The sequence below is a fragment of the Myotis nattereri genome, assembly GCF_964212035.1.
Source record: "Myotis nattereri genome assembly, chromosome: 4".
Classification (NCBI taxonomy): Eukaryota; Metazoa; Chordata; class Mammalia; order Chiroptera; family Vespertilionidae; genus Myotis; species Myotis nattereri.
Window position 1 is genome coordinate 80,952,460 of NC_138079.1, and position 12,822 is coordinate 80,965,281.

The window sequence follows — 12,822 nt, forward strand, 5'->3', positions numbered from 1 at the left end:
TCTCCTCAGGCAGCACAGCCCTCGCCTGAGTGTTAACACCTGGTCCCTCTCTGAGCCTCAGTTTTTCCATCTGTAAAGTGGGGGTGATAATATTTCTCGATGGAATTGCTCTGGGCTTGTAAAACAGAGCCCCCAGGCTTAGCCTGAACCAAGTGAATTGGGGTCCTGGGCTGTGTCCTCAGTGAGTGAGGGGCCTGGCCAGCAGGGCAGGGCCTGGGGAGGGGCCGGCTCTCTCATGGGGCGCCTGGAGCGAATGTTAACTCACTGAACACTCAGCTTTCTCACCCGCATGTGGCTCAGAGATGCCCCTGGGCAGGGAGAGAATAGATAGTGTTTGTGATGCACTTGGGGGTCTCAGGGCTCAGCAGCCCCATACCCCTGGGCCATGAGGAGCCATCTGAGTGCTGCAGGCTGCCCTGGCCTGGGCATGATGCTCTGTGTCAGACCTGACGCTGCCCACCTACCACCTCCAGTGCCCAGAGCCCTCCTGAGACAGGACCCTCCTTCCCCAGCCCTGGGGTCCCTGAGGGAGGGCAGCCTTTGGGGTGTGAGCATTGGGAAGGGTGGGGATGCTCCAGTGGGGACAGCTGGTGGGTCTGAGCACCCACAGGTGCCCGCTTGCTGTGAGGCCTATGGAAGGACAGTCCAGGCTCCCATGTATGGAGGGAGGGGCAGAGGTAGCCCAGACAGTTCCTGGGCCTGGCTGCCCTGTCCTTGCTCTGGGGATGCGCAGGGTGAAGTCGCATGGGGCTCACCTAGAGGAGCCCAGGCCTTGGGAGACAGGCCACTAGACAGGCCCACCTTGCCCCAGAGCCCTGATGGAGGCAGCTCAGAGGGGTGAGCAGGGGGCTTCTTAGAGGAGCCCTGAGTGAGGGAGCCAGCTGGGCGCATCAGGGCGGGCATGTGGGATGGAACCTGGAAGACAGTGCCAGCCTGGGGCGTTGGGGAGGTGAGTGGGACTGGCCAGAGTTGAAGGGTCTGGATTGCTCAGGAAAGAGTTTGTCTTTATAAGAAGCTCACGGGGCTTTTGCGGCCCTTTGACCTGGCCTCCGTGTGCTCTTCTGAGCAGTGGGAGCAATTGCATCTGTTTGCCAGGGCTGATTTGAGGCCCCAGTGGGGTCCGGAGTATCCATCCCAGCCCTGGGGGACCTCAGGTCCAGCCTCCCAGCTCTGCCAACTCCACCCTGCCAGGTCACAGGCCGTCTGCTCTTCCCGCAGATGGAGACTCACAGCTGGCTTCTGCCGCCGTGGACACGGTGCTGGCCGGTGTCCCAGGACCCCGGGGTCCCCCCGGCCCTCCAGGTAAGTGCAGAAGGCAGCAGCACCGATGGCCTGGATTGGGTACCCCATCCTGGGCTTGGCCTGGGCCAAGGGGACTTGAAGGAGCCATTAGGGGGCCCATGGCCTTGGCAGGGTGCTGGAGACTGGGTCTGCCCCAACCTACTGTTCGGCAGCTCACTTGTGGGACTGGACAAAGGAACCCCGAGTTCCTGATGGCCACGTAAAGCAGTTCAGAGCTGCCCTCATGTGGACCTGGGCTCTGGGATGCACTGGGTGCACGGAGGCCCAGGCCCAGGGGGAGCATGGTGTCAGCACAGGGTGGCTCAGGTGGGACCGGTACTATGAGAGACACAAGGTCCCGGCCTTTAGGCAGAAACCAGTGGCCCTGCGGGCGGAGACGGCCCTGGGCTCAATGGGCTGAGCCTGGATCTGGCTTGACCCCCACCCTCCATGGACCCTCACTGGACAGGGCGTTTGGGGCCAGGGCCACTGCAGCCCGGCCCGCCCAGCGGTGTGGATGTCCCCAGGCCCAGAACACCCACTCCCTGTCATTCATTTACTCTCTTACCCATGGAACAAACGTTCACTGAGCAAACCCTACCTGCCGGGCAGTGTCCTAGGTCCCTCCTGTCAGAAAACAAAGGAAGGCCTGGTGGTATTTACACTCCCGTGGAGGAAGCAAGCCTTGCTCAGAAGTGAGTGAGTCCACAGATCTGAGAGTGACGACAACAGAAAGCCGGGCCTGGCGGGGGAGGGGGGGGGGAGGGGGGGGGCGCCCGGCCAGGGCAGGCGTTGTTTCAAAGGCGGCATTTGATAAACGCTCAGACCAGGTGAGGGAATGAGCTTGCGAGCACATGGGCCGCAGGTGATGTGCTTTGACTGCAGATGTGTGCCCCACCTGGGTGCACGGTCCTGCAGGCCTCCTCAAGCCTGGGGGCACATTGGAACAGCCCATCGGGGCTCCCTGCAGCCCGGGAGGCACAGGCCTGTGCGGGGAGGGACAGAGGCCTCCTGGTCCAAGTGTGCTGGAAGTTCATCATGAACGCCGCTTCCTGTGCTGGGCACATGTGGCCCAGTCTGACCCTCTGGACTCTCTCTGCCCCAGAGGCAGGCAGACATGGGGCTGACAGCAGGCAGGGTGGTGGCCGGTGCATGCCAGAAGTTCTGGAAGAGAGGTGGGGCGGGTGAAGGGAGGCTTTCTGCGGGGGAGATGCTCAGCCTGAGAGTTGTAGGGAAGACCAGTAGGAAAGAACTTGCAGGGATGTGGAGGGAATGGAGAAGCTCCAGGGGAAGGAGCGGATGGGCAAAGGCACAGGAGCGGAGGGCCTTTCCGGGGGGGTATCTGGGGAATGTGGAGGGGCTGGGCTGAGAGGGACCTCACCGAACAGTTGCTTTCTGGGTGTCCCCATGGAGGGTGGATGGTCAAGAAGCAGTTGTAGTCACCCAGGCAAGAAGGATGACCTCGGGGGGTCTGGTCCCAGGTCCCAAGGAGGGGCTGATGTGGGAGAGATTTGCCAGGGGCTGGCTGCAGAGTGGCCCCATGGATGAGGCCCTGGGAGGAGAAGCAGTTTGGGGTGTAGGCTGCATGGAGAGAGCGGGTGGAGGTGGGCTCTCTGCTCTGAGTATGCGCAGGAGAGGCCAGGGGAGTGGGTGTTCCCTGTCCCCCCGCCATTCAGTCACCAAATCTTTGCTGCCCATGAGGCAGGCCAGGGGAGGGGCTGGGGTGGGGGTGGGAATGTCCCTCTCTCGAGCTGATGGGGGCAAAAGGCTTCTCTGACCCCAGGTAACTTGTCTATAACTCGGCCAACAGGTCCCCCAGGACCACATGGTCCCCCAGGACCCCCAGGTGCACCTGGATCCCAGGTAAGGCCTCTCCCATTTCTGGCATGTGAGGGGTCGATGGCTTCCTAGGAAGGGAGGAGCCAGGCTTTTTGCTGCAGGAGTTGCTCTGGAAGGAACCAGTCCACCTGGCCAGTCCCCACCTGGGCCCTGGGGGCACGTAGGCACGAGATTCTGGTTTTAGCAGCAGCAGTGGTCTTCGCTGCTCATTTCTTCTCTGCCAGAGAGGTGTTAGTGTTATTCCCGTTTTATTGATGAGCTAGCTGAGATCAGGGAGGCCAGCATCACAGAATGTCCACCCCAGCCTGTCATCCTGTTCCCAAGAATCACCTGTGTGGGAGGGGGTACCCCAAAGGCTGACTGGGTGCTCCACCCCAGCTTATCCTGCCTCTCAGATGTGACCTCGGGCTAAAAGGCAGCCTCCCTGGGCTCTGGCTTCCTCAGCTGCTGAGCCAGGGAGGGGTTGTCACAGGGAGCAAAGAGAACTGAAGTACCAGGTGGAAGCACCTTGTAGTACAGGAGCCCAAGGGTCTGGGAGGAAAATCACTCGCTTTGTGCAGCCCCCATCCTGGGCCGAGCTCTGCTGGGGGCCGGGGGGCGGGAGGTAGTACTGAGAGGAGGTGCTGAGAGGTGGCTCCCACACTGCGAGGATGTGGATCCTGGCCTTGGCCCTGTGGGCACTGGGTCCTGAGGAGTCCCATGTGTTCATTCATCCCTTTAGTTAAATGACAAATATTCCCCCATCTGATGACACAGCCACAGTCCAGGCCCCTAAAGCTTACTTCCTGGACGTCAAAGAACCAGTGTGCCCGACTCGGATCTGCTCCCTGTTGTCCCCACAGTGTGTTTTCCCACCAGGAGGACTCAGCGTGGAGGAGAAGGGCTGGCTGGTGCACAGACCCTGAGACATGCCATGTATAGCCCAGGGCAGTGATTGGCAAACTCATTAGTCAACAGAGCCAAATATCAACAGTGCAACGATTAAAATTTCTTTTGAGAGCAAAATTTTTTAAACGTAAACTATATAGGTAGGTACATTGTTATTAACTTAATTAGGGTACTCCTAAGCTGGCCTTTGCTAAAAACATCCTTCTCTCTCCCTCTCCCCCCCCCCCCACCCCCCACCCCCTCTCTCTCTCTTTCTCCTGAAACCAAACCAGGGACCCTTCAGTCCACAGGCCAACGCTCTATCCACTGAGCCAAACCAATCTACGCTCTTCGCCTCTCTCTCTCTCTCTCTCTCTCTCTCTCTTTTTTTTAAGGGCATAAGGCAGAGGGTTTTGAATCTGTACCAAAAGGAGGGATAAAGAACTCTACTTGGACACAGAGCAGTCCAAGCAAGACCCCAGAGGCTTGAAATAGTGTACAAGTTGGGGAATTGTGATGTGTTCCAACCATAAAGTGAAAGAAAGGATGGAAGGAGATGAGGTTGGAGAAAGGGGTCCCAGCCTGTCCTCACATGGAAGTCATTACAAAGCCTCTCTTTCCCACACTCCCTCCTCACTCTCTCCCTTTCACCAGGTTCACCTATTTGCTTTAAAACAACCCCTCAATTGAAAATTGAAAACAATTCAGGCCTTACTCAGGATTTTCACCTTTATCCTGAGAACAATAGGAAGCCATTTGGCAGTGGTCAGAGCAGGCTTTCTTTTTTAGTTTATTCTCGTTGCTGCATTGAGAATGGTCTGAGGAGGAATGGACAAGAAAGATTTGGACAGAGGAGTCAGGTGGTGATAGGTAAGAGAGATCATGGTGAACGGAAGTGGTGGTAGCAATAAGATAGAAGGAGTATTGGGCAGGTGTGGAAAGTATTTCTAAGGTAGAATTGATAGTCTTGCTGATGGGCTGAATGATCTTTTACCCTCTCTGCATCCACCCCCTTGGGCATTTAACTTTGAAGTGTCCTCTGCCTCTGTCTCTGGACTTGACCATGTGCCTGGCTTTGGGTAATAGAATGAAGCAGAAGTGCAAGTATGGTGCTTCTAAGTCTACAACTCGAGAGGCCTTGCTCTTTCTTGTGTTTCTGTCATCTCCATGAGGACATTCCTGAGGTAGCTACTGGCATGGAACAGATACGTGGCAGAGACTTGAAGTGCCCAGTCAGCCCAGTTGAGACTCGTCTAGATCAGTGGTCGGCAAACTCATTCGTCAACAGAGCCAAATATCAACAGTACGATTGAAATTTCTTTTGAGAGCCAAATTTTTTAAACTTAAACTATAGAGGTAGGTACATTGTTATTAACTTAATTGGGGTACTCCTAAGGCTTAGGAAGAGCCACACTCAAGGGGCCAAAGAGCCGCATGTGGCTTGAGAGCCGCAGTTTGCCGACCACGGGCCTAGGGCAGAGCAAGAGTGGATGTGGGACAGACCAGGCTGGCCAGCAGGGCCTGGGATGGGATGAGGGCTGCAGAGGGGCTGGGACGCCCCCAGGCCCGATCTGTTCCTGCATCAGGAGGGGGGACCCAGGTAAGCCGAGAGTTTAGGTCCCCGGAGCGAGGCACCCCACGGGTTCCCTCCTGGTCCCTCAGGCCCCAACCACAGGTCCTGGAGAGAGGGGCTGGGAGCAGGTGAGAGAATGTCAGTGACTGAGAAGACTGGTGGGGGACAGAGAGGTCCGGGAAGCACAGGAGGCGGCGGGGAGAGAAGTTTGGCTGAGCTCCCCACGCCTCAGAGCCCGGCGCAGGGGCGCCCCTCTGGCTGCCTCAGCCACAGCCTCAGCCACAGCCTCAGCCACAGCCTCAGCCACAGCCACGGCCACAGCCACGGCCATGGCCATGGCCACAGCCTCAGCCACAGGTGCGGTCAGGGATGACCGTGCTCCCAACTCTCCCCCATCTGCTCATGCCAACTGCTTTCAGGGATCCCACCATTTAATCCCAGCGGCGGGGGAAGTGGAGGCTCAGAGAGGCTCTGTCACTTGCGGGAGTCACACAGCAGGTGGCAGAGCTGGGGTCCCGGCTAGGCCAGGCTCCTTTCCGGCTCTCCGGCTGCCTCCAGCCCTTGCCAGGAATGCAGCGGACGTTTAGGGTAGCCTTATCCTGCCAGGTGGTCTATGTTCACGGTTTTCCAGGCCCTTGTGAACAGGGCTGCCTCAGGTGGCTCTGCAGGCCATGTCCTTGCGGGGGCCCAGGTCTGCAAGATTCCGAGGAGGTTCAAGGGGACCGCGTCTGAGCTGCTTGTCCAACTCCCCTTGAGAGGGTGTGGCCGGACATCTGCCTAAGGCAGTGGTTCTCAACCTTCTTAATGCCGCGACCCTTTAATACAGTTCCTCATGTTGTGGTGACCCCCAATTTCATTGTTACAAATTGAACATAATTAAAGCATAGTGATGGATCACAAAAACAATATGTAATTATGTATGTGTTTTCCAATGGTCTTAGGTGACCCCTGTGAAAGGGTCGTTTGACCCCCAAAGGGGTCGCGACCCACAGGTTGAGAACCGCTGGCCTAAGGGGTCTTCATGTCGCTGGCATCTGGACCCCTTACCTCCTTACTGAGGTCCTTCCCTAAGGCTGGAGCCCATGGCCAGGGCCTGGATGCCATAGGGCATAAGGCTTATTTCTGGCTCTCCAGGGCCCCAGTGGACAGCCCTTCCAGGACTCTGTGCCAGGTCCTGTCCAGGCCCCAACAGGGCCAAGGTTAGCCCGGATACTGACAGTGTCGGAATGGCCACAGCCTCCTGTGCACCACAAGGGGCCAGACTGTGGCTTCACTGTGGGTGGTCGGTCTGAGGGTCTTTCTCCACATGAGGGGTTGGGAGGGGTGTGCTTTGCCCCATTTTGCAGATGAGCAGACTGAGGGCTCTGCTGAGGTTCGTTTAGGAGCCAGAGAAGGATGGCTTCAGAACCTGGGAGGCCCCCAGGTGTGGCCTTTCCATTTCCTCCATGTCATTTGTTGTCCTCCCATCTCATTTTCCAGATCCAGAGCCCAGTGTAGGGGGCGGGAGGACTGGAGGGTTGGCCAGGGAAGGCAGCAAGGACTCATCTGCCTTTTTTGATTTCCTGCAGGGTCTGGCTGGAGAGCGAGGCATGACGGGGCCATCTGTAAGTGTGGGCTGTTTAGATGGGCCACACCTGGAGCGGTGGGCCCTGGTGCCGGCCCAGGGTACCGGGGGCGGGGTGCTGGGGGGACTTTCCCAGGTGGCCTTACCTGAGCTCCACCCCACAGCCTCCCCAAACATGACCTTATCCAGGGTAGGGCAGAGGACAGAAAGGGGCAACCTGAGTGCAGTCCCAGATGCCCACATTGAGAAGGGAGCCACCTCACTGGGAATGTGAGCAAGGACCAAAATAGACTGTTAAAGGGGTTGATGAGAGTCCGGAGGTCTCCTCAGGGAGCCCAGGCCCCTGAGTTAATGTGCTGTAGGCCTAGAGCATCCCTTCCCGTCTGAATCCCAGAATTTAAGAGGCTTAGGAAGCTGGCTTCTAATTTTCATTCTTGGAAACAAAAATTTATGAGCTTCAACTCTTGCCCTTGGGGGGCGGGGCGGTGGGGGAGCCTCCTTTGTGCCCAAGGCCTTATGGGGAGTGGGGTGAAGGGGGAGGAGGGGAGGCAGTGGGGCCCGGGAGGAAGGATGGATCTTTGCTGAGCGCCTACTATGTGCTGGCCACTGGAGGCGCTCTTCACCCATAGTGTAGTTAAGCTTCACAGCAGCCCAGCAATGCTGTGTTTTATTATCCCCATTTGCCAGAACTGGCAGCTCAGAGAGGTTAAGTAACTTTCCCAAGGTCACACAGGAAGGCAAGCATAGGTGTGTTAGCCTCCAAAGCCATGCCTCCTCCCAGGTGTCTGTCTGGTAATGTATGACAACACTTTCACAGCACCTCTATGTGTTAGGCTCCAGTCTACGCTCATTATCCATCTAATCCTTTTAATAGTCCTATGAGGTAGACACTATTATTACCCCATTGTACAGATGAGAATACGGAGGCACAGAGAGGTAAAGTACCTTGCCCAAGGTCACACAGAAGGAGTATCAGGTAGGTGTTATTATGAGACTGGCCCCATTTTAGAGACAGGAAAACAGAGTCCTAAGAGGCAGGAGACTTGATCCCTGGGAGAGCCAAGACATGAGCTCATGAGATTCCAAACCTGACCCCCCTCCCCCCTGGCCCCAGAAGCAGAATTAAGCCCCTAAAGCCAAGTTCAGATACCTCCCAAGTGAGGCTGTGCAGGGTGACCAGGGCCTTGGCCCTCCGCTGCTCTGCTCGCCCCAGGCCCCCTCCCCAACCCGCACCACCGTTGACTGCATGGCTTTCTTCCTAGGGCGAGCCTGGCCGGAAGGGGGAAGAAGAGGAGAAAGCTGCCGCAGAGGTAACTGTGCTATTGGCCCTGGCGAGGTGGGCATTGGAGGCAGGCAGCTGTGGGACCTTCCAGAGGGGCTTGTGGGACTGGAGAAGGGGGAAGGTGCTGGAACCAGAGCAGCCGTGGTGGGCTCAGGAGGCAGTGGAGGAGGATGTGCATGCTGGGGCGTGAGCAGATTCACAGGCCACTTGGAATGCCAGACTGAGAGAATGTGTGGTGCCAGCACAGCCATGGGGGGCGGGGGGGGGGGGGGCGGGGCGGGGGCGACGGAGGGTGAAGGATTAGAAATGACAGACAAGAGAAGAAGGCTGGGTCTGGGTGGGATGCTGCTCTCTGATGGAGAGACAGTGCCACAGCCTGCAAGCCGAGTCTTTATTTCATAACCAGATTCCACGAGGCAAAGTAAGGGCATGGTCAAGATGTTTGCAATGTTCTCGCGGGTTTCGAATCTACTCAATTACATGCACCTGATCAAGCTTTGTTTACTTGCTGCACCTCCCGCAGCCCATATCGCTCAGCCACGTGGGACCACAGGTTCGGACCATAAGGTCAAGCGTACAACGATAGCTTTTGGCTATAATTGTGCTGGGACTTGCACGTGGCTTTGCCACGAGAGGATCGTGCCCTCTCATTAGTCCCAGGCTTGAACCTGTCCAAATGCTGTAGCCGCTCTCCACAGAGGGCACCTATAACTCGCCCTCCCCATTTCATAAGAGTACAGCCTGTGGCGGGGACGTGGGACTTACCTAGGTCCCTGCCGGGGGTGGGGTGGGGAGAAGGGTGTACTCCTCACTGGCGACACCCCCATCCCAGATACTGTCCAGGTACAGCTTCTGGTGGGCTTTGGGTCGCTGGTGGGAAGACCTCTCTCCTGGAACCTAGTAGCTGCTTTTTGGCTTCCCTTTGTTGTGTTTTAAGCTAAATTCATCTGAATGTCATGGCAGCTGTCATGCTATACCAGCAAAAGGTGTCCGTTTTGCTGCTGACTCCAGGCGGGCACTTGTCTCTTCATCATCGCTTTTCAAAGTGGCCTTGACATCAGTAAATCAGCTCATTCACATGTCTTGGCACACGAGGTCCTTGGCCCACGTGTAGGCCAGGCCTCAGAGATGCAGGCTTGCCATCATCCTGCCCTCCTGCCGGGACCCCAGAGCAGTGGCTTTTCTTCCCCTTTGCTTTTGGGGGTGGGCTCTCAGGTGGGCAGTGCCAGGACGGAAATCAGCCAAGCTCCCCCACCTGTGGGCCTGTTCTAGGTGCTCTGTGGGTATTTTCTGGAAAGAAGGGCACACAGGGGAAGCTGGCAGGCAGCTTGGAGCAGGAAAAGCCCAGACTTGAGGGAACACACCTGGGCATGAAAGCCGCCAGGCCACTTCCAGGCTGTGCGTCCAGGGAACTCTGGTTACCCTCTCTGTGCGTTGGTTCCTTGTCTGTGAACAAGAATTCAAACGCTATCCCCGGCACAGAGTGGATGGTGGCTGTTGTATTGATGGTGACAGGCAGGAATGGGAAGGACTGGGACAATATGTACACTGACGGGAAATGGCCCTGACCCTGGCTGCTTCCTCCCTGCAGGGTGAGGGGGTGCAGCAGCTGCGAGAGGCCTTGAAGATCCTGGCAGAGAGGGTCCTCATCCTGGAGCACATGATAGGGATCCATGGTGAGTGGTGACCAGGGCCCAGGAACGGGTGGGCCCACAGCTGGCCACGGAGCTGGGACTCTCCCTCTGCTCCGACCTCCCACTCCTTGCTGCCCTCGTGACAGCTGCCACTGTCTCTGGTCTCCCTGCTTCCATGTTCCCTTCACTTGGCTGCCAGGTAATTTCCCCCGAACCCCAGCCTGACCCTGCCAACCCTCCCCACTCAAGGACCCTGGGTGACTCCCTGCTGCCCAGGCCTGACATCTAGATTCATCAAGTCCTAAGTCCCTCCCCAGCATGGCCTGGTGCCCAGTGACACAGAGCCACCATCCAGTCATCCCAGGCCCCCTCCCACCTCCACGCCTTTGCTCAAGCTGGTCCCTCCACCTCCTCAACACCAACTCCCACTTCAGGGCCTGCTCCAAGTTCCCTTCTGGGAAGCCGACCTCGTCTCTCCTCACAGGGCTCTGTGGCGCCTTGGTTCCCTCTTGGGCTGGCGTTTCCATGTCTCGCCCTGGGGACAGGGTGGTGACTGGCACCTTTTCAGGGTCTGGAGCCCAGCCCTGGTCAGCATTTGTTGAAGAATGAGTGAATGAATGAGCGAATGAGTGAATGCAGGGGTAGAAAGCCCTATCCTCGCTGGGCAGGGTGAAGCGAAGGCGCCTCTGAGTGCTCCCAAGGCCCACCCTCCTGCTCTCCTTCCAGATCCCCTGGCCTCCCCTGAGGGGGGCTCTGGCCAGGATGCCGCCTTGAGAGCCAACCTCAAAATGAAGCGTGGTGGCGCCCCCCCTGATGGCTCCCTCGCTGCCCTGCTTGGCCCCAGCCCCGTGCAGAAGAGCACAAGCCGGGCCAGCAGCGGGAAGTAGGGCCCAACTCTCCAGGACAAGCCCGGCCCCACCAGAGACCCAGCCCTCAAGCCTGCACCGCCACTGGATCCTGAAGGCACCCCTAATGGGGCTGGGCCTCAGACATGGACAATCACAAGGGACATTGGGGACAGCTGGGACCTCCAGGGATAGGATCCAGAGGGCCCAGCACCCTTGGCAGAGCCCTGCTCTGGTTCCTGCCCTCCCCCACCTCCCACCCTCTGCAGGAGACAGAGCCTGGGTTTGAGAATACTCATAATACTTAGCATTTACTGAGTTCCCATGACGTTTGGGCCGTCCAAGGAGCTCTCCCTACATTGTCTCATTTAACCCTTAGGAGGTAGGCTTGTTACCCCCACTTTACAGGGGGACAGAGGCTTGGAGAGGATAAATAACTGCAAAGCCACCAGACCGTGGAGGACTGTTGCAGGATTAGAACCCAGGTCTTTCAGTTCCTCTTCCCTCTTCACAGAAAACTCAGACAGGGTGAGCACAGGTCTGTGGGGAGCTGGATAGACAGTGTGAAGGACAGGGCCCTGGATCTCATTCTCCAACTCCAGTCCCCTGGCTGGGGGCCAGGGAGACCCCAAATAAATCTACGAGTGTCACAGGGACATGGGGATTGAGAAAGGAGCATTGAGGTGCAAGGGTCCTCAAGCCTAACTGGCATCACCCACTGCTGCCTCCCAATCTCTCTGGGCCCCCCCCCCCACCCACCAAGGCCTCGCACCCCTGAGCGGAGGAAGGAGGATTTAATGGGAACATGCACCCTCCAGGGGCATCACTGGCAACCCTGCCCTCTCCCAGTCTCTCAGGGGGCCTATTAGGGTGGCCACTTCCGCATCACATGACAAGTCTAATGCCCTCCTGACGAAGTAGAGAAAGGGGGGCTGTCAGAGTCCCAGGCCTGCAGGGGAGATGTGCTGACCCTCAGGGCGGTGGGCCCAGGCACTCCACACACACCCTCCTCCCTGCTGCTCCAAACAGAGCAGCTCAGACCACAGCCCTCAAAGCCATTCAAGGCCTCGCAGGCCTGGGTCCCGTGTGAGCGGGCCTCCCCCGTGCTCCTCTCTTGCTGGGCTGGGACCCACTCTCATGCGAGGGCCGCCGACTCAGACCCACTGGTGCTGGCGCCACCCCGAGCGCGTCTCCCCTGGTGGCAGGAGCGACCATGCCCAGCGCTCCAGCTCCCCTGGGAGGCTGCGGCCCGCTCCCCACCTGGTAACCTCTTCCTCCTCGAGGCTCTGACTGCCCCTCTGAGGCAGAGCTGTCCCTGGAGCCAACGTGCAGCCTCCCGCAGGCCTGTCTTTGTGGAGGGGGCGGGGGGAGGGGGGTCAGAGGTGGGCGGGAAGTCTGTGACGCTCTGACAATAAAGGTGCTCTTCCCACTGGGGGTCTCATGTTGTGTGGCTGTGGCTACAGGGGGGGCCTGGCACGCCTGGCCACGGCGACCCCCAGGTGCTGCAGAAAGCCATCCTAGAAGGCCCGCATCTAGTGACTGTGTGACTGGGTGTGAGGACAGGGGATCCTGGCCAGTGTGACGTATGGCAGGCTATGGGGCGTGGCTACAGTGTTTGGACAGGTTCAAGCCTTGGACTGAGGAGAGGGCACGGTCCTCTCATGGCCACGTGCAAGTCCCAGCTTGGAGGGCAGAGCCTTCCCAGCACAATTATAGCCAACAGCTGTAGCTGTAAGCTCGAACCTGTGGTCCAAACACGTGGCCCCACGTGTCTGAGTGATAGAGTTCAGGTGCATGTAGTTGAGTAGGATTGAAACCCATGAGAACGTTGTAAACATCTTGACCACGCCCTTACTTTGCCTCGTGGCATCTGCTATAAAATAAAGACACGGCTTGTGGGCGCAGGCGCTGTCCATCAGAAGAGCAGCGTGCTACCA

At 58.1% G+C, this 12,822-nt stretch overlaps 1 protein-coding gene across 2 annotated transcripts in view; it reads left to right on the top strand.

The window, feature by feature from the left end:
- Positions 1-12,309, top strand: part of COL26A1 (collagen type XXVI alpha 1 chain) — a gene marked incomplete at its 5' end in the record, with an annotated part of 168,642 nt that extends 156,333 nt beyond the window's left edge. For both annotated transcript variants that reach the window (XM_081088758.1, XM_081088759.1), the window contains 6 exons: positions 1,219-1,302; positions 3,092-3,144; positions 7,129-7,164; positions 8,387-8,434; positions 9,998-10,082; positions 10,767-12,309. In XM_081088758.1, coding sequence (XP_080944884.1) covers positions 1,219-1,302; positions 3,092-3,144; positions 7,129-7,164; positions 8,387-8,434; positions 9,998-10,082; positions 10,767-10,927 — 467 coding nt within the window. In that variant the 3' untranslated portion in view covers positions 10,928-12,309. The remainder of the gene's footprint in view (positions 1-1,218; positions 1,303-3,091; positions 3,145-7,128; positions 7,165-8,386; positions 8,435-9,997; positions 10,083-10,766) is intronic.
- Positions 12,310-12,822: the final 513 nt, after the last annotated feature.